General features: G+C 41.3%; 2 protein-coding genes and 1 long non-coding RNA gene across 4 annotated transcripts in view; 2 read left to right on the top strand and 1 right to left on the bottom strand.

Moving 5' to 3' along the window:
* apbb1ip (amyloid beta (A4) precursor protein-binding, family B, member 1 interacting protein) overlaps positions 1-1,321 on the top strand; it is a 44,225-nt gene extending 42,904 nt beyond the window's left edge. The window contains exon 14 of the mRNA XM_077244172.1: positions 295-1,321. Coding sequence (XP_077100287.1) covers positions 295-849 — 555 coding nt within the window. The 3' untranslated portion in view covers positions 850-1,321. The remainder of the gene's footprint in view (positions 1-294) is intronic.
* On the bottom strand, positions 916-18,813 carry LOC143751597 (protein nucleotidyltransferase YdiU-like). Of its 2 annotated transcripts, XM_077244173.1 has the most exons (19): positions 18,550-18,813; positions 18,359-18,477; positions 15,776-15,901; positions 15,624-15,688; positions 15,284-15,340; positions 15,048-15,146; positions 14,858-14,925; positions 14,687-14,774; positions 14,534-14,603; positions 14,358-14,430; positions 14,166-14,249; positions 13,339-13,468; positions 13,217-13,261; positions 13,055-13,136; positions 12,509-12,601; positions 12,336-12,415; positions 12,211-12,254; positions 1,679-1,758; positions 916-1,486 (listed from the first exon to the last, which is right to left on the bottom strand). In XM_077244173.1, exons 1-19 carry the CDS (start codon positions 18,731-18,733, stop codon positions 1,364-1,366), a joined length of 1,710 nt encoding a protein of 569 aa, XP_077100288.1. In that variant the 5' UTR covers positions 18,734-18,813; the 3' UTR covers positions 916-1,363. The 2 variants fall into 2 exon arrangements, with proteins under 2 accessions (XP_077100288.1, XP_077100289.1); XM_077244174.1 differs by lacking the exon at positions 14,534-14,603 and having other exon boundaries at positions 14,358-14,416; positions 14,663-14,774; positions 18,550-18,802.
* LOC143751599 (uncharacterized) lies at positions 7,335-8,368 on the top strand. Its single transcript, XR_013207274.1, has 3 exons — positions 7,335-7,472; positions 7,577-7,696; positions 8,290-8,368. It is a non-coding gene; the product is annotated as an uncharacterized LOC143751599 (long non-coding RNA).
* Positions 18,814-20,658: the final 1,845 nt, after the last annotated feature.

Raw genomic sequence — 20,658 nt, 5'->3', positions numbered from 1 at the left:
ACTGTTAATTTGTCATGATTGCAAAGTACACTTTTTAAAATTGTACATGGCTCTGTTAAGAAACAGTCATGAAAGATGGAAGTCTTTAAATACACATATAGTGGCCTTTAATTAATATATTATCTGAAAATATTTTTCAGATAATTGATTTAAAGTATACTTCAAGAGCAGTACAATTAATTCACACTACTTTTTGACAAAGGCTGATGGTTCCTTTAGAGTTGTTTTAATCCCTCGTAATTTCATCATTTATTTGAAATGCACCTGAATGCTACTTCTGGTTTGTTTTTGAAGGGTCCTGGTAACCAAACATCTTTCCCACCGCCTCCGCCTTCAATGGAAACCCTGCCTCCTCCACCACCCGACCCCATGTTGCCTCCTCCTCCCCCTGCTCCTCCTGCCAGCACAACCAAAGTCAACAAGTTTCCTCCTCCACCTGGATTCCCACAATCCTCCTTCCCACCTCCACCCATGGATGACCTGCCTCCACCACCACCTCATCCAGAATATGCCGAGCTGCCCCCTGACTTTCTTCCTCCACCGCCTCCTAGTTTTGCTCCTTACGGGGTAGACTCACTCCCCCCACCACCTCCAGACCCCATTGCCTCCCTTCCACCTCCTCCTGGCCCCCAAAACTTTGCATCTGCAGGCGGAGCTCCACCTCCTCCTCCCCCACCCCCGCCTCCACCACCAGCTCCCGCACCGGCTGCCAACCCATCCGCCGGCTCCGTCAGAAAAGTGGCTCCACCTCCACCAAAGAGAACTACACCTCAACAAACAGCGCCCCCTGGTGGCGAACTCATGTCAGAACTGATGACAGCAATGCTGAAAAAGCGCAGTCAACAATGATCTTGAAGTCAGATGGAGCTTATTGACGTGTTTTAGTAGTTGGACTGAGGAACTGACCGCCAAACAAGTTCTTTGCGTGACATTAGGACACGCATCTTTAATTATTTTAATGTTCAATATGCTTGTATTACACCATCAGACTAAAATATGTAAATACTTTGTACTTACGCACCTAATCAGATTATATGTATTACAAATATGCTATATCATCATTGCTAATGGAATGTCATAATAAATAAGGTCTTGCAGAGTTAGCTGTTTAACAGATTTTGGCATGCCTAATTGTTAAACAGGAGTAAATGAGATGCATGATGCAAAGTTTTTGCACTTTTGTAGAAATGCAGAAATAACAATATTACAAAAGACATCCATGTCCATTGTCCATATATGTACATATATAACGTCGAACATGGCTCAGATCATCCATTAGGAAGTGTGATTACAATGTCATAAACAATAATTTTGGTTCAAATGATGCTGAAATTTGTGATTTTTTTTCCCATTCGACACTGAGTTAGGAAGAACAGCTGACCCTCAGCTGTTGAGCCCAGGATGGAGGTTTACTGGCATATCCGGCTCTCTCAGCCTCTTCCTGCTCCATAAACGGCTCCATTAAAGTCTTCTGCAACAGTGCCACCTAGAAATACATGAAAAATACTGTCACCTAAGAAAAAGACAAGCCATAATGTTCTGTCTGAAGATATTACTTTGCATGTATAATTGTCAAGTCTTCATTTCACAGTAAAATATTAAAGCAGGAAAATACTCTAAGATATATGATAAGCATGATCATGAAAGCATATTAGTTTGACATCACATGTTGTAATACCTCTGAAAAGTCATTTTTCTCTGCTTTTCTGATAGCAGATTCAGCCATCCAGTTCCTCAACACATACCGTGGGTTTACTCCTGAACAATAGAAAAATTACAGATAACATTAAACATATATATATATAACATAACACATCATAAAAACAAAACAAAAAAACGTACACTTACATTTAAAAATGTACGGTCAGTAAGGCTTTTTAAAAAATAAATTAATAATATTATTCAGCAAGGATGCAATAAGAGGGACAATAAAGTCATTTATAATATTACAATTTCTATTTAAAATAAACTCTGTTCTTTTTAACTTTATATCAATCAAAACATGTATCAGGGTTTCCACAAAAATACAGGGGTGATAGTAGAAAAAAATCCTGAGCCTGAACTTTTTTCCCTGGGACAGATGCGTAAGGGCGAGTGTGACGATCGGCAGCTGTAGTGCCCTCGAGAGCCACTGGAGGGCACTCTCTCATTGTGTTATGTTTTTCCCCATGGACTCATTATGTTATTATGTTCAGCTGTGTTTCATTATTGGTTATTGAGTTCCTGATTTAAACCTGTGTTTCTCCTCTGTCCTTTGCGAAGTCTTGTTTCACTGTTGTGTACATCTCCGAGCGTTTCCTAGTTCTCCTAGTCTAGTCTGTTCCTGTCTGTGTATTTGACCCATTGCCTGTTTGACTACCCTGTGAATAAACTCACGCTGCGTTTGGATCTAACCTTGTCTGGTTGTTCATGACAGAAGACTTCGCCACACCAGATCCAGCAGCATGTCAGCCTTGTATGCCTCCCAGTCAGCCGCCGTACACCAGGATGAACTGGATCAACTCACCGCGTCGTTGGAGAGGTTGGCCAAGATGGTTCGCGGTCTTCGTGTTTCCCCACCGGGACCATCGCAGAATCAACCCGTCTCCACAGTTGTTGGCCCAGGACCGATCCCGATGTCATGCCAAGCTCTCCCGGTAAAATCCAACAGCGAGGTATTTCGACGAGCTCACACAGCGATTCCGAGCACAGATACGGGTGCTGAGATAATGCAACTTCATCAGGAGGATCGTTCTCTCGAATGGTATGTGGCGGAGTTTTATGAACTTTCTCATCATACGTGTATGAACAACGTTTTTCTAACGAACCTGTTCCGCGGAGGGTTGTCTGAACCGCTTCGCTCATTGATGCCCAACCCAGAGCCTCACAGCACTTTAAGGCGGTATATTAACACGGCTCTTCTACTGAGTGGTTCGGCTCTCACTGTGGGTGAGCTTGCCCCGCTGGTCCCGTCCAGTCCAGCCGAACCAGCACGTCACGTCAGCCCCGCCGAACCCGCGGCCGCGCTTCTCGACTTCTCTTCCGAGCCCGCACTCCACGTCAGCCCTAACGAACCTGAGCTTCACGTGAGCCGTCCTGAGTCAAGTGAACCGAGTCCCGAGTCAAGTGAACCGAGTCCCGAGTCAAGTGAACCGAGTCCCGAGTCAAGTGAACCGAGTCCCGAGTCAAGTGAACCGAGTCAAGTGAACCGAGTCCCGAGTCAAGTGAACCGAGTCCCGAGTCAAGTGAACCGAGTCCCGAGTCAAGTGAACCGAGTCCCGAGTCAAGCGGCGAGTCAAGCGGCGAGTCAAGAGCCGAGTCAAGAGCCGAGTCAAGAGCCGAGTCAAGAGCCGAGTCAAGCGGCGAGTCAAGAGCCGAGTCAAGCGGCGAGTCAAGCGGCGAGTCAAGCGGCGAGTCAAGAGCCGAGTCAAGCGGCGAGTCAAGCGGCGAGTCAAGCGGCGAGTCAAGCGGCGAGTCAAGAGCCGAGTCAAGCGGCGAGTCAAGCGGCGAGTCAAGCGGCGAGTCAAGAGCCGAGTCAAGCGCCGAGTCAAGCGCCGAGTCAAGCGGCGAGTCAAGCGCCGAGTCAAGGGGCGAGCCAAGAGCCGAGTCAAGCGCCGAGTCAAGCGCCGAGTCAAGCGGCGAGTCAAGCGGCGAGTCAAGCGGCGAGTCAAGCGGCGAGTCAAGAGCCGAGTCAAGCGGCGAGTCAAGCGGCGAGTCAAGAGCCGAGTCAAGCGCCGAGTCAAGCGCCGAGTCAAGCGGCGAGTCAAGAGCCGAGTCAAGAGCCGAGTCAAGCGCCGAGTCAAGCGGCGAGTCAAGCGCCGAGTCAAGGGGCGAGTCAAGAGCCGAGTCAAGCGGCGAGTCAAGCGGCGAGTCAAGAGCCGAGTCAAGAGCCGAGTCAAGCGGCGAGTCAAGAGCCGAGTCAAGCGGCGAGTCAAGAGCCGAGTCAAGCGGCGAGTCAAGAGCCGAGTCAAGCGGCGAGTCAAGAGCCGAGTCAAGAGCCGAGTCAAGCGGCGAGTCAAGAGCCGAGTCTAGCGGCGAGTCAAGAGCCGAGTCTAGCGGCGAGTCAAGAGCCGAGTCAAGCGGCGAGTCAAGAGCCGAGTCAAGCGGCGAGTCAAGAGCCGAGTCAAGCGGCGAGTCAAGAGCCGAGTCAAGCGGCGAGTCAAGAGCCGAGTCAAGCGGCGAGTCAAGAGCCGAGTCAAGCGGCGAGTCAAATGCGTCCAGTGCTGAATCAAACCAAGCGAGTGAATCTAGCCAAGTGAAGGTATCTAGCCCAGTGACTCGCCGTCGCAGGAAGAGGACTCGTTCAGCTCGCCAGGCTCCGGTGAGCGTAACCAGACTCCTCGCCCTGCCGGCCCCGCCTCTGCGCCTCGCCCTGCCTGCGCCCTTTAAGCTCCGGGAGACCTTTCCTAAACCCGTGGATTTCCCCAAGTATTTTTGGGGGGGGGGCCAGGGGTCCGGTGAGGAGACCATGAGGGCTGTGCCGCCATGGTCGTCTGCAGGGGCTTCACCACCCTGGCCTTCGCCTCGTCTTGCTCCGCCCTGGCTGCCTGTTCAGTCAGGTCCACCCACGCTCCACGGCCCAGGCCCGCCTTGTCTATGTCCAGGGTCCGTTCCCCTGCATGGGCCTGGCCCTCCATCCCAGCCCCCGTTGACCTCCCCCCGGAGCTCTTAGGAGCGTCTGGAAGCCGCTCATTAGAGGGGGGGTTATGTGACGATCGGCAGCTGTAGTGCCCTCGAGAGCCACTGGAGGGCACTCTCTCATTGTGTTATGTTTTTCCCCATGGACTCATTATGTTATTATGTTCAGCTGTGTTTCATTATTGGTTATTGAGTTCCTGATTTAAACCTGTGTTTCTCCTCTGTCCTTTGCGAAGTCTTGTTTCACTGTTGTGTACATCTCCGAGCGTTTCCTAGTTTTCCTAGTCTAGTCTGTTCCTGTCTGTGTATTTGACCCATTGCCTGTTTGACTACCCTGTGAATAAACTCACGCTGCGTTTGGATCTAACCTTGTCTGGTTGTTCATGACAGCGAGTTTATCCTCCGCTAATTTCTGACACAAAGTGATGAGCGATTGTTCTTCTATTCTTCTTATATTGTTGTCATATATTTTTGTCATTATTTTTTGAGAGTGCAAGACACACACAAACACATGCCTATCTTCATAATTCTTGACTTCTAAAGTTTTTTGAATTCGACCCAAATCCTAAATTTCACTTGCACTGCACTGCAATGTATTTTTTTCATGATAAATATTCCATTGCAAAATAATGTGTGCTGGTCAACTAGTCTAAAATTAAGAAACCCCTAGAAAACTGTAAAAAAAAAAAACATTTGTACATTTAAAAGGATCTCCGGCTAGTTTGCCAATTTGGTCTAGATATGATGTGAATACCCCTCCTAATTAAAGCGCTTGGTTAAAAAAACCTGAAACGCTTTCATGATTAAGAAAAATAAAAAAGCGCGATCATTACTTTTTCAGCTTTTTTGTACAATGGGCCGTCGATTGTTGATGACGCACGACGGTCCTGAGCGCTAAACTAAAAAGAACACGTCAGAGGCGATCGTTCGCGGGCATTTTCTTTTACTGTCTATGAGTTCGACACACTCTTCTACAGTTCATCATCGGACCCACCTAGAGAGATAAAATGCCACATTGTGTGGCTGTTGGTTGTGATGCCCATTCGAAAACAAACAAGAGTGGTGATTTGACCTTCCACTGTTTTCCTAGTTCTGATGCAAAGAGAAGAAAACAATGGGAAGATGCTTGTGGGCGAGTGAAACTCCCCAATTACCCGCGGCTCTGTTCTCGTCACTTTAGCCCTGATTCATTTGAGGATTTTGATCGCCGACAGCTGATGAACGAGCTCATGGGGGTTCGTGGTTACAGGCGAGTACTTAAACCGAATGCAATACCCACGATTTTTCCTCACAAGAATGCTAAACGTCCGCGTATTTCAAGTGTAAATCGTGAACAGAAACGGCTTAGGCAAGCGACGCTGGATAGCATGTTAAGTAGCACTAGCGCTTGTGTCTCCACTTGTGCAGAGGAAATCATGGACTGTGTCGAACCAGACAACCATGCACTTGTCGAGGCTGTAATGGAAGATAAAAGCGTACAGTGTTCTCCAATTAAAGTTGATGCAGAGACTCAGACGGATTTCGGGCTATACCTATTGGATGCAGCTGTACAGTGGCCAGCTGACGCACACTACCAGGTGGCGACCGACCATAGTAGTTACGCACGTAAACATGAGTCGGTAGTGGAGGATGACAACTCTCAAGATCTGTTCTTATCAGATAATGAACCTAGCGATCTCTCTCAGTCACAGCGTAGTCTATTTGATCCGGAATACACAGGTGCATCAGAGTCCTCTCAAAGTACACAGGGCTCACGACCTTCAATTAATTCACATGTTGAAGGAATTAGCACTAGAGTTTTTCTAGTTTTTGAGGAGCAGTTACAGCAATTGCTTCGACATTGTTCAAAGTGTGGCTCCCTTATTGTTCAGGAAGAAATGAGAGAGCTACACAATGATGGATCACAATTGACATTAGAACTCGCATGTATTAATGGCTGCAGTTACAGATGGCAAAGTCAACCACCTGGAAAACACTGTAAAGGGATAGGAAACCTGCTCTTATCAGCGTCAGTCTTCTTCAGTGGGATCCATTTTGCGAAATTTGAGCGCTTCTGTCACAATATGAACCTAAAGACAATAAGTGCTGATACATATGCAACGCTGAGGAAGAGGTACGTGTTTCCTGTGATTGAAAAAACATGGAATAATGAGCAGAGTACTGTGTTAACCACAATGACGAACCAGCAAGAAGTTGTGCTCTGTGGAGATGGCCGGTGTGACTCTCCTGGTCACTCAGCTAAATACTGTACGTACACCTTTATGGATGCGCTGACTGAAAAGGTGGTGGACTTTAAAGTTGTAAGTTGCACCCAAGTGTCAAGCTCCAACACAATGGAGATCAAGGGTTTCAAAGATGCTCTACAAACAATTGAAGAGAATGGAGTTAAGGTGAGCACCATCTCCACTGACCGCCACCCTCAAATTGTGAAAGAAATGAGGGTAAACAATCCCGAAAAACATCATCAATTTGACCCATGGCATGTAGCCAAAGGCCTATCAAAAAAATTAGCGAAGGCAGCAAAGACAAAGGAATGTGAAGGCCTGGCAGAGTGGATAACATCCATCATAAATCATTTGTGGTGGTGTGCACAAACATGTGAGGGTAATGCTGAACTGTTGAGAGAGAGGTGGGTCTCCATAGTACACCATGTTACCAACCGTCATGAGTGGCCTGGGAACAGGTACTACCACAAATGTCCACACGAGCCCCTTGACGAGGCAGTCCAAAGAGGAAAGCTGTGGCTGAAGCCGGGATCTGTTGCGCACAACAGTCTTGTGAAGACTGTGACAGACAAGCGGCTTTTAAAAGACTTGGATCACTTAACAGAGTGCGTTCACACAACAACACTAGAGGTATGAACAAGTATAGACATTAGATATTATAAGCAGGCATGATTTCCATTGCAGAGTGTAATTCAATTGTAATTGTTCTCATTTTAAATTATATTTTGTTTAAGGTGTATCACTCCATGTATCTGAAATACCTCCCAAAGAGAACGCATTTTGGATATGATGTGATGGTTCATGCCTCTATGCTTGCTGCCCTGGATCATAACAACAATGTGAACAAGGAACAGGTGAGTGTAATCATTCCAACTCATTGCACAGTATAGAAGAGACGGTGTAGAGAAAGAATTCTCTGAAAACTGAGGCACTCCTTAATTAAAATGTCTTTATTGCAAAAATGACATGTCCTAAACGGACAACAATGTTTAATGCTTAACGTCATGTGAGCGCCCTATGTTTGGTTAGTTGACGTGACGTGGCTTTTTCACCATCACAGAAGATAAAAAACAATTTATTTCACATTTTCATCATTTAGAATACTGTAAATGGTTACACATTTTCTTGTTTTACATGAATTTGTTGTTTAAATACCCGAGTTATTTTTAATTTTTTTAGAACTTTGAGCTAAATCTCAAAATCGTCCTACGGTGTGACGGTAGACAAAATTATTTCATAAATATTTACTTTTATAACTTAAAAATCTTAATGAACACTCCTGGCATAATTGTGCAAGTGTCTATTTCACTAAGTGGCCATCACTTTTCCTATACATACATTTCTAAAAGTCTAAGAATTTCATAAAGTTTGTCACAGGAAAAAAATGTCCTTTGGTGTTATGCAATAACCAGATATTAAGTTATTTTCCCTTTTTGTTTTTGAATAGGCCGTTTATCAAGATGGGGAGAGCGTGGGTGAACCCAAATTCAAAATCGCTTGGAGCAAAGTCCACAAGACCTTCAGAGCGAAACCTGTGATGACAGAAAAGGACTACAGCTACATGACTACCATGATGGAAGATGTTCTCTCCTCTGATTACGATCCAAACCAGGCAGTGGACATAAGCTTCAACCAAAGACACATCATGGCTCCACAGGTGACACTGTCAAGATCACAGATCATTTTGCAATCATTTCAGTATTCACGCTTCAAAAAGATGTGAATCTCTGGCACATGTTTGTTTATTCAGTTATCAGTGATGTTGGAAAGCAAACCTGTATTTATAAATATCTAAACCTGTAAATATGTACATAACAACTGTGTTCAACAGTTTGATTTGGTTTGTCTTGGTATATCAATATGTTGGTGTATAAACATCTAAATCTGTAAATATGTACATAATTGTGCTTTATTGTAGTAATACTGGGAGGCATGTCTGCCTGTCATTCCCCACGTATGCTAGTGGAGGCGGGGTTGTGTGGACCTTGGAGGGAGAGGGAGCTGCTGATTGATACACACAATATTATTGAAGCAGAGCTCACCTGCCTTTGTATAGGGAATAAATTGTGATGGTCCCAAAGGAATTCTGGTCTTGAAAATTATTTCTCTTCATTTCACAGGAAACTTCTACTTTGAGTAGGGAAGTGTGCACTGTTGACACCTCTGATAATACACAATGAACACACCATTGTAGTTTAAATGCTCAGCTGCTTTAATTTTGAATTATTTTTAGCAGTTTGTTTTTTGCAAGTTCAGTCTATGCATAGTTAAAAATTCCTCCATGCCTCCCCTACTTCTCCCTGATTGTCTGCATGGTCAAATCCTGTATAGGCTCCACTTGGTTCGGGGTAGACATTTCTTATTTTGCTCACTGCACACGAGGGAATGACTCTGCGGACTCTTCTCCCCAGCCAGCCATGCATCCACCATGTAAACTGGCGATAGGAAGAATATCTGTAAGACCTAAAGCCAAAAGTTTTACACTAAATGTTATTAAAGGATGAATCAAGGTTTGACTCAAGCCAATACATGCCAGCCAATACTGTTTGCGCTGTATTATTGTCTAGATTCTTTATCGGTTACTGGAAAAACTTTCAGTGTTGGCCAAACTAAGTAAGGGATAATGTATAGCGAGACGGTTGATATAGCGAATACAACCCCAGCAGGCTGATGCGGGAGCCCGACGCGAAGCGGAGGGATCTTGAATCAGCCTGAAGGGGTTGCATTCGCTATAACAACCGCCTCGATATACATTATCCCGCTTATTACATGGCTAACTACCAAATAAATCAATAATTTGACACAAAATATTGATTTAAAAAGGAATTTATTGATTTAAAAACGATTGTATTGCTTCCGCTAAAGAAAATAGTCCGTTCCGTCTCTGGTTAGAATCCTGCTGCGTCCATAGCAACGCGCTGTTTTTCATGGCAACGGTCGTTATACTTCGCAGCGGTCTGTTATCAAGAAATAGCACACCGCATTCTACACTGGAATTCAGCCAAGCCATGTAATAATGTATATAATTCTAAACAAATATGTTCATGTTAGACCTGCCTGTTAGTAACTGCATCGCGGCTGGGTAAACCAGCGCTCCATCTGTCATGGAGGCTGACGAGGGCAGCCCACAGTACATCTGGATTGAGACAAACTGCCTCAAAATTAGGATGGGCAATGATGCATGGTAAATCTGTAAACAAGTATCCTGTTCTTAGGCTATAATATGCATTTACTGTGGTAGATTATTTCAAAATTCTGCAGGCCAATACAGTTATGCTTAATCAATATAGCTACCCTAGCTACCTTACCCTGGACTGCTGCTGATATGAATTGGAGTTCCTTACAGCAAACACTCTCCATTTCAGTAAGCATTGGTAAACAATTGCCACAGCCACACCAATGCGTGTGCCCTACTCTCTCCTCCTGCTCCTCCTCACTTACGGCTACGAGATGATTAACGTTAGCATCCTGTGAACCTTCCTCCGTATTTACAACACGTTCAGGCTCGAACTGAAAAGGGTGAACAGCAGACATTTCGCTCGCTAATTGAGGTAACGTTAATAGTTTAACTTGATAACGTTTACGCGCCTTGTGTTTGTGGCGGCGCTGGGACCAGTCTACGTCACGGCCCAGAATGCAATGGGTAAAAACAACAATGGCGACTTACAGGGAAAAACTTTATTTTAAAATATCTCGCTACAACGAAAACATTGCGTCTGTTATTATATCACGTTTGTGGCGCAAATGGTATCGCTAACCCATAAGACTAAGTTGTCAAACTAGCCGGAGATCCTTTTAAGATAGTTCTACTTAATTTGTTATTCCAATATCCAAATATTATAGCCTACTTGATAAAAAGAAATGAAAAAAGGGGTTTTATTTGAGCCGTGCTGTCTTTGCATTTGAACATTGCACATTTTAAACAGGACACGCATTAGCTGAGTAAACGTTAGCCAATACAAACATACTTATAGAAAATAGTTGACAAAGAATAGACAGGAGTCCTGTCACAGGGCCAATAATAGCAAAACGAATCACTTATTCTAAAAAGGAATATCAAGTAGCCTATATGTTAGAAGAATCTGACATAGGGCTGTGTTAATAGTAAAACGTCCGTCATTTAACGAATTTTAAAAACACGGGATGGATAATAAAAAATGCTTTCTGGCATTTTGACAGGAAAAAAACCACAACCAAGAACAAAACAGTTCGTCAATTTTCATTTTACAATTATCATCTCTCTCTGTGCGCGCGGTCTGTGTTTGTGAGAGAGAGAGCATGCGCAGCACTGATACAACGGTTTCTTATCCACAAGTAACGCGCTAGTTTTCATACAAAATTATTATGTAACATAATTAGGTACTTTAGTTATTATAACACAATAACGTAACACATGCAGGCTACGTTTCTCAACACTGAGAATGAATAAATAAACGCCTGTTTGCGGACTCGCGCTTATCAGTAAATTAATACACAAATCACAGCACTTTCATAATCAGTAAGCCATAGCGATTTTAATTTTATTTAGATTTATTGTTCATCAATACTTAAGGTTTTTATAATTTGCATGGCTGTATGATGTCTTCATCTTATCTGAGTGACATGAATGACGGAGTATTTTAAGATAACCCATGCGATTGCGATCACTCCGTGTGATAATAGAATCCAGATTAAGTTAACTCAATACAATACTTCAACTTTCCACATCCACCCCAGCCCGTTTACCTTCAGGAGTCAGAAGTACCGTGACTACTGTAGCCTACTGTCCTCGCTCATGAACTCAGTCAGAGGCGGCCGCGGGATCGAGCGGGATTCTTTATTGCTGTCGATTTTCAGTCTCATTTTAATGATTGGCCTTACGCATCTGTCAATCATACCCACTTGCTATTTGGGGAATGAACCCAGCGCTATGATTGGTCGAACTCCGCTTCTTTTGCTGTTGCTTTTTTTTTTTTTTTTTTCAGGCCTGAAAATATTAAGCAGCCCAACTGTTTTCAAATGTTTCTTGTGCTGCAAATCAGCATATTAGAATGATTTCTAAAGGATAATGTGACACTGAAGACTGGAGAAATGGTCACAGGAATAAATTACATTCAACTGAACAAATGTATTAATTACACAAATACTACATATTCAAATAGAATAATTTATTTTATATTGTAATAATATCTCATAGTATAATAATATCTTGTAGTAATACAAAATTACTGTTTTAATTGTATTTTTGATAAAATAAACGCAGCCTTGGTGAAAATAAGAAACTTCTTTCAAAAACAAATCTTACCAATCCTGAACATTTCAGCGGTAGTGTACTGTAACAATATATAAACACATAACATTGCATCATATAGCATATACAAAAACATACCTTGCATTCTGTGCCGCCGTGCTGCATCTGAGTCACTTATTACCCTGTAGAAGATGATTAAAACATCAAATGATGTTCATTTTTAATCCTCTAAAGAGTTTGAGTTTACATTGCAGAAACATTACCGTGACAGACGCTGTGAATACAGCTGAACCCAGTCTCTGAAATGCTTGTGTGATGAGAGGTCTGAAAGAGCCCACAATGACTGTCAAGAGAGACACAGTCACAGTTAATGGACTGAAATCATGATTATGGATATTGCAGCTGCTGAGGGAGTGGGAATGGAGAGGTAACGTACCGGAGCAATGGATCCCTTCTGAAGCCGGGACAGGGTCACTTCACTCAGCTGTCTGAAAGTCATAGTGAAGTCTGCTCCAGTGTCCTCCATTATCTCAACACACCACACAACATCATGTGGGTCATTCTCAGGAAACGCTGCCTTTTGTGTAATCATCTACTACTGATTTAACTCGATACTGAACTTAACTATTTGTGACAGTTTTTAACTATTTTTGATCTAATTAAAAAAGTTTATAATGAAGTGTGTAATATATATGTGTGTGTGTGTGTGTGTGTGTGTGTGTGTGTGTGTGTGTGTGTGTGTGTGTGTGTGTGTGTGTGTGTGTGTGTGTGTGTGTGTGTGTGTGTGTGTGTGTGTGTGTGTGTGTGTGCGTGTGTGCGTGTGTCTTTCTATAACGGTTTACTGATTCCTTACTTTTTTTAGAAAAATAAAATAAAATTTTCTGACACAAATGACACCATTTCCTGAGAATGTCCAAATTAATTTATCACATGAATTAATCGTAGTACAATTAGAGAAAAAAACAATCCAGCTAATATTTACCTTTAGAAGAAATGCAATCACATATGAATCCTTTTCTTCATTTCCCAGAAAGCCCAACTTTGCTTTGAACAGCTCATGAAATCTATAACAGAAACAGAAAATGAGATCAGGAATGACTCAGATATGAATACAGAGATCTATATTGTCTAATGACATGCTCACCTTTGATGATAGATTTGGGGATACTCTCTCAATATTTGCTGAGATCTGAAGTAAATGAATTGACACGAATCACCTGTTTTATTCCAGACCAATACCAACAAAAAAATAAAAGTATCTCTTACTGTGAAAGCTGATCTGAGGTCAGCAGTGGTTTCAGAGCTTCTAGAAGTTTCTTTAGATTGAACAGGCCAACATTAGCCTGAGCTCCTATACTGTACCGGCCCTCATCATCAGACGTGTTGGGGACAAAATCTATACAGAGGAAACAATGCTGTAGCAATAACACCCATTTAACAATACAATTATTGTATGTTATTATTATGTCTGTTTCACTTTAACTTATTAGAATATAATAAAGTAAAATAAAACAATGGATTAAAAACATTGTGCAATTAATCGTGCCCCTCAACCCATGTATATATACACTGTAAGTCATTTTTATAAAAGTAAAAAAATAATAAAAATTAAAATTTACAGCTTAGGCTACTATTCATACAATTTTCCTCCACTTTGCAGTATTGTGTGTGTGTATATATATATATATATATATACGCGTGTGTATGTGTTCTTGTATGTGGTTTATGAGGACACAAATGTGTATAATGACATGGGTAATACAACGTAAACATCTTCACACTTCCTGTGTCCTCATAAACCAAATGGCTTAAAAAGATGGATAGGTTTAGGGGTATGGTTAATATACAGAGTCCCTGTGTGTGTGTGTGTGTGTGTGTGTGTGTGTGTGTGTGTGTGTGTGTGTGTGTGTGTGTGTGTGTGTGTGTGTGTGTGTGTGTGTGTGTGTGTGTGTGTGTGTGTGTGTGTGTGTGTGTGTGTGTGTGTGTGTGTGTGTGTGTGTGTGTAATGTTATATGACAAAAAGCTTAAAAACTAAACTTACAGGAAGATGATTGCTAATATTATGAAAGTTTAAGTTAGACAAAGAAACATACTTGGGTCATATGATTCCATAAATCCAAATGGGCCATAATCAAAAGTGATAGAAAGCAGACTGAAGTTATCTGTGTTGCAGACTCCTGTGTGAAGAAGTTGCAGATCAAGTTGTTGTGCATTTTGCGTATTAAGCTCAATCTATAATGATAAATCTATGCGATAACTAGACAAGTAAAGCAGAGTCAACCAACCATGAGCAAAACCAACCGACATCCAGTGGGCGATTAAATGTGCCGTTTCATTCACCACTCTAGAGAAAAACACCTTCACACAACATGAAAACCATTCAAATATAGTGAGACTGATCATACAATATAAAATAATATTGTATTACAGCTAAACAGAGCAGAGAGACACAGATACTCACCACATATTTGTCAGGGTCATTTGTTGCTATAGATTTGAAATGCTCTTTAATTACAAAGTCCAACAATGTCCTGAAAATAAAAATTAAAAAGAAATTAAAAAGCAAACAAGAGTGAGAAAAAAATATTACCCTCCCAAGTTAAAGTTAATATACCGTAGGACATCTAACTCTCCAGTTCTAGTTAATATCTCCAGTGAACCGATCCGAAACCAGGACTTGGCCAGACGCAGAACAACCGCTCCTGATGGATACAGAGAACAATCCCATAAAGCTGAGGACGGATAAAGAACTTACTCTACTTCTCCAAATCTGATCGGATTTGACCTCTTTCTTTTATGACACTGCCATTATAAAACGGATCCCTCCAAACAGGTTCCTCACTCACAACCAGACTGACAAACAATAAAGGCAAAAAATTGAAAAAGTATAAATAAAAATAATAATAATATTCAACACCAAACATTTGAATGTGATAAATACATATACTACTCTTCTTGTGGATGTGCATATGTACCTGAGGGCTCTGCTGGTAGGAACTCCCAGAAAGTACATGGCTTCACTGCACAGGAACTCCCTCACAGAGGAGCGAATCACAGCCCGTCCATCACCAGACCTGCGCACAGAACATCATGTACAGTACACAGCATAGCGATTACACTACTGCCACACAGAGAGATTCAGACGTCTCATTATTATATGCACCATCAAAAAGCATATAAAAATTATTGCGCAGTATGAACTGATATTCACCTCGAGTATGGTGTCTTTCCTGAGCCTTTCAACTGGAGTTCCCATCTTTCCCCTTTTCTGGATAAAAAAAGAGATGTACACTGCTCTAACGGTTAACACTTGTGACAGTTCTAAACTGAGAGATGTCACTGTTCAGACACGTTTAAGCATTAAGTGAGAATTAGATTAAAAAAATGACAAATCTATTTGCTGAAAAACCAAGAAGTGTAGATCACACTTTCCATCCTTTAATCTTAAACAACATTATGGGAAAGTTGACATGCAATACAACAGAAAAGTCACACATGACAATAACAACTGATGACTTGTGTTGAACGCTGATGGAACAAGAGGATTTTACCTGTTTGTGTATTCACCCAGCAAATGTGCTCTTCCATCCCCCAGCTGTCCAGCCCAATAACCAAACTATAATAATAATGACACATGGTTGACATGTTTGCTCTGGTTGTCTTCTGCGATCGCTGCCGGGTTTGAAATGACTGTCAGTTTTACCTGATGGCCCCCGTATCTGTGTGCCAGAGGAACAGAGCCAGGAAACAGTTTCCCACCACTGACACAGCGGACAAACTCTTCATTCTGAATCACAGACTCATTCAGATCCAAAATATATAACACGTCCTGAAATACACAAAAGAGCCTGAATATATGCAGAAGCAACATTTACAGGAAAGTGCTGTGGTGGTACCGTGGTCCAGTTTAGTTTTAGAGCAGTTTTCTCAGACTGTGATCCTCAGACCACTCGTGGTTCTGTAAAGGAGTCCAAGTGGCCCACGAGTTCATTAGCTGATTAAAAGCTTTATGAATTAATAAGAGTATAACTAACAAAAAACACCCACAGACACACACAAAAAAAAACACTGAATTAACTGAATTAATTAACTCAATTTGTCCACTACCTAAAGTAGAAAATTATTTGAGGAGTTGGTGTGGTTCATATTTTTTTCTTTAAAGTGGTCTGCTACACCCTTGTAAAAAATAAGTGTTAAAATTAAAAATGGAAAACTATGTTTCTTTTAAAAAACTGTTTTTGCAGATAATACAATATTAATGAAATAAAAAGCCACTTAAGTGTACTTAAATAGTATACTTACATGGCCGTTTCTTAACAAACTTAAGTACACTTTTAAAAAGTGCACTTTGTAATAATATCAAATTAAAAACTTCATTTTAAAGTACATTTTAAATAATTATGTTCTATATTGTTATATAACAATATACTGTTGTGCTTTAAAGAAGTACACTTATATGTTGACTAACATACCAAGGTACATAAAAAGTACTATAATTTTAACTGTAGTGGTTTAATGTTCCATGTAAATAATGTACTAAATTGCAACTTCATTATTACAAATATTTATTAAATTCCATGATTTAAATGTGAACGTTTAAATAGAAATGATATTATGTTAGTTTACCATATACTAACCATATTTTAAAGCCAACTGAAGGAATACAAAGACATAGGCTACTTAAGTCCTGCTTAAGTGGGTCAACTTAAGTTCAACTAACTAAACTTCATATAAATTAAAAACTATAATAAATGTTCAATTAAAGGTGCAGTGTGTGACTTTTAGCGACATCTAGCAGTTCGGTTGAGAGTTCACACTAAGGGCTCAGCCCACCGCTCACCCCTCCCTTTCGAAGAAGCTACGATGGCTAAAACGGGACAAACATCGTCGTCTGAGACAGCAGAGAATAGCCAGAGTAAACCAAGTTTCTGTACCACAGTCCATTATAAACCACATCATGGATAAAGTTTACAAAGCCATAGTCAGGTGAGGATCAAGGGTCTTAATACGTAATATAATAATAGTAATTAGTTGATTGTCTCACGAACGTAACCAGCACATTTCTCCCCACATAGCAAACCCATAATACAGCGAGGGAGAAGAGCCACATGAAACTATGCAACTATATATTTTTTCTAACAGGGTAGTAAAAGTTTAGCTGGCTAATATGAGCTGTTACTGTGGCTGAGCTGGTTAAAGCGTTAAGCCTTGTTTATACTGGACGCGTCCGCATGAGCCCACAGGTACGTGCGGCAAAAATAACGTGATTGTAACAGCGCGCGCGCCTCCGCATCCCCTAGTCACCATTTACTGCACACAATAGGCTTTTTTTCTCTGATTTTGGAAACTCGCTCGACTTAAAATGCTTCCAAGATCGACGGGTTGGTGATTCCTGTAACGTTACTGTTTTACGGTCAATGACAAGAGTACTAATCAGCTGTCTCACGAACGTAACCAGCACATTTATCCCCACATAGCAAAGCCATAACACAGCGAGGGAGAAGAATTAAGTTACATGAAACAATCCAACTACATATTTTACACCACTGACAAGGGAAAAGTCTCACGGTGTTTATGGCTAGCTTCTAGATTTCTGCGGCTTCTCTTTCAAGGTAGTGACGAAACACGCTCTGTAACGCTGTTTGTTCGCTGTCGGCTACGGTAGAAACATGACGTCACAATATGTCGACCTTCATAGAAGGGGATTCCCGCGCCTATGTAGATATAAATGCCTCATTCTAAGGTAATAAAAACATTACGGTTTATTAAGTAAGTTCTTTATACACCACTGAACACATAGTTATGGATGTCATATTGCATTTCTGTTAATAGATACTCAAATTTTTTACACATTGCACCTTTAATTGCAGTTAACATGATGCAATTAAGTGCCCGACACATTATATTCAGTTTGCACATAAGTATATTCTTATATAAGTAACCTATATTATTTTCACAATTTTTCTTTTTAAAAGTATTTTGAAGTGTAGCCTACTTCTTTGTAACAACGGCCTGAATAAGTTCAAAATTACGCTGACGTCGACAATGTTATTGGTGGTGATGATGATGATTACTTTATTACTAATTTAAAATGTGGACAAGAAAAATATAAAGAATAGGTGGATGTAACCAAACTTTTGACTGGTGGTTAGATGGTACTAGTTCCATTGTATTTTTCTGTTTCTTAAATTACATAAATACACAGTTACTGCAACAATATCACCAGGTTAAACTGCAGTGAAGCTCAAGTTTTCTGTAAATGGTGATGAGTGGATGGTTTATTAACCTGTGCCACAGCAGCCAGTGTCAGGGGCTCTTTCAGAGGAGAGGGCTGAGACTCAGAAAACACACATCTATTCACAGTACGAATAAAGTTACCATCAACCTCATCAAGAGGGAGAGCATCTGTAAAACACACAGGAAGTGATTAAAACATAGTCAACGTGTAGCATATTGGCACTCGTATCTGTATCTTACCTAGTAGTTTATGTGATAATACCAGTGGTGTTTCTCCACAGTGTTTCACATTGCTATAAAAGTGCCTCTTATCGAACTCTCTTTCATTACAACTTTCATTCTCACAGAATTCTTGTTCGTCCCTGAATGTAGCGATGGCGACGGCCGATAGAAATAAAAATAATGTAAAACCATGTTTTGTCATTACATCAAACTCACAGGCATATATATATTTTTAACTATTTGTCCTGTACTTCCTTAACTGTTACATCACGTAACTAGAGGAAAACATCCGAACTGTCACGCAGACGATCCTTCTATGTTCTACCAGAGGGCGCTCATCGGCTCAAAATGTGTAGGCCTAATGGTCCATTTATGCCATATTCGGGACAGTTTTGTCTTTTTGGAAATGTATGCGCGTTATAAACCATATGGGTTCAGAAGCAAATGGAGACTCTCGGAACTTTCTCACTATAATGATTATATAAGCGTTTCTAGCCAATGATCAGAGACGACTGTGAATCTGTACTGTAACAGGTACCATGTGACCAGCCGACTATTAAACATACTGAATACTTAAATATGATAAATACTACTAGAGAAGATTGAAATCTCTATGATTGAAATTAATGTAATGAAAATGTTTTTTTTAATGTAAAAATGTAAACATGTTTTAAGCCCATCCCCCCCCCCCCCCCCTTAGTTAGTAATCTTTGTATTTATTTAACTATTTATATTTATCGAAATATAATAATAATAGCTGTTATTTTTACTATTATTAATAATAACATTAACTATTAATAGAAAATACATTAATTAGATTAAATTGTCATTGTTAATATTTATTTATTTCATAATATAAGATTTAAATAATAATAATAATAAATACTTATTTATATGATATATATATTTTAAGTTATTTTTGCAGATTTAGAACTACCGCACTTGACTAATTGGAGACAGGTTATGGGCCACTATGGAACGTCCATTTTATAACAGTTTTAAGTTAACTACCAATCTTTCCCTGTATTCCTAATAGACCCTCTTCTGCAGCAGCACATCACAGGGGAGCACATAAATATTCATGAGTTTCCGGGGCATGCACGTGGAACTGAGAATTTTAGTTCATGCTTTTTGTTTTTCAGCAGGTTTAATGGATTATTTAAAAAAAGTAAATATGACAGTTTCAGTTTATAGCCTAATGTTTTTATTCGTTTGCACGTTTTGTGGGCCCTGACTGAATGCAGGCATTGAATTACTTTGTGTAATGTTAGGATAAAGCACAGAAAACCTCAACTTGTTGTATACATTAATTTCATTTTGTTGTGCTTTTCCTTTCTGCTTTATAACCAGCAGCTTTTGGCGCAAAATGTCGCAGCGGCACTTCCGGTGGCATCTCCAGCTAACCTGGATTTTCTCAGGCAGCTGCGCTGTTTGCACATTCCGCTGACGAGTTATGATTCAATGTAATATTTTTAATATAAAAAGTGCATTTGAAAAACAAAACAAACGTTCAATAAACATTCAATTCAATTAAATCGTCCAATTACTTCTCCATATCAACTGCATCAACTAACAGAAAACATTAGCCTAACGTTACAGCTCACCAAAAAGCCAACAAAAAACGTTTGGAACCAACGTTTTCTGAAATCACGAAATTTCCTTAAATTCAACCCTGCTCCTCGTCCTCCCTGACCTTGCGCAAGGTCTGCGCAAGAAGGCTCACAGGGGGAAAAGCATACTTGCGGCCCTGCGGCCAGCTGTGCGCCAGAGCATCCGTGCCAAGCGTGCCCTCGGTCAGGGAATAAAACTGGGCGCAATGGGTCGAGTCGTGGGAGGCAAACAGATCTATCTGTGCGTCCCCGACCTGGTCCCAAATCAGCTGGACCGACTGGGGATGGAGTCGCCATTCTCCAGGGAGTGGCTGAAGCCGTGAGAGCTCGTCGGCTGCACAGTTCAGGGCTCCGGGGATATAAATGGCATGAAGCGACCTCAGATGCTTCTGACTCCATTTGAGGAGGTGGCGAGCGAATTGCGACATACGGCGGGAGCGTAGACCACCTTGATGGTTGATGTACGCTACAGTGGCGGTATTGTCTGAGCGGACTAGTACGTGTTGGTTCTTGAGCA

Source organism: Siphateles boraxobius, unplaced genomic scaffold (genome assembly GCF_051911475.1).
Source record: "Siphateles boraxobius isolate OS27281-9 unplaced genomic scaffold, OSU_SipBor_1 26, whole genome shotgun sequence".
Lineage (NCBI taxonomy): Eukaryota > Metazoa > Chordata > Actinopteri > Cypriniformes > Leuciscidae > Siphateles > Siphateles boraxobius.
Note: the sequence above shows the minus strand (reverse complement) of the source record. Positions and strands in the feature narration are given on the sequence as shown.

Excerpts from the sequence above, each read along its gene's own strand:
- LOC143751597 (XM_077244173.1), bottom strand. The coding sequence starts at position 18,733 with ATGACAAAACATGGTTTTACATTATTTTTATTTCTATCGGCCGTCGCC. Across the intron at positions 15,689-15,775 it reads ACAGATACGGGGGCCATCAG|TTTGGTTATTGGGCTGGACA; the intron begins GTAAAACTGACA and ends TTATTATTATAG. Across the intron at positions 14,431-14,533 it reads ATGACCCTGACAAATATGTG|GTGTTTTTCTCTAGAGTGGT; the intron begins GTGAGTATCTGT and ends TGTTGTGTGAAG.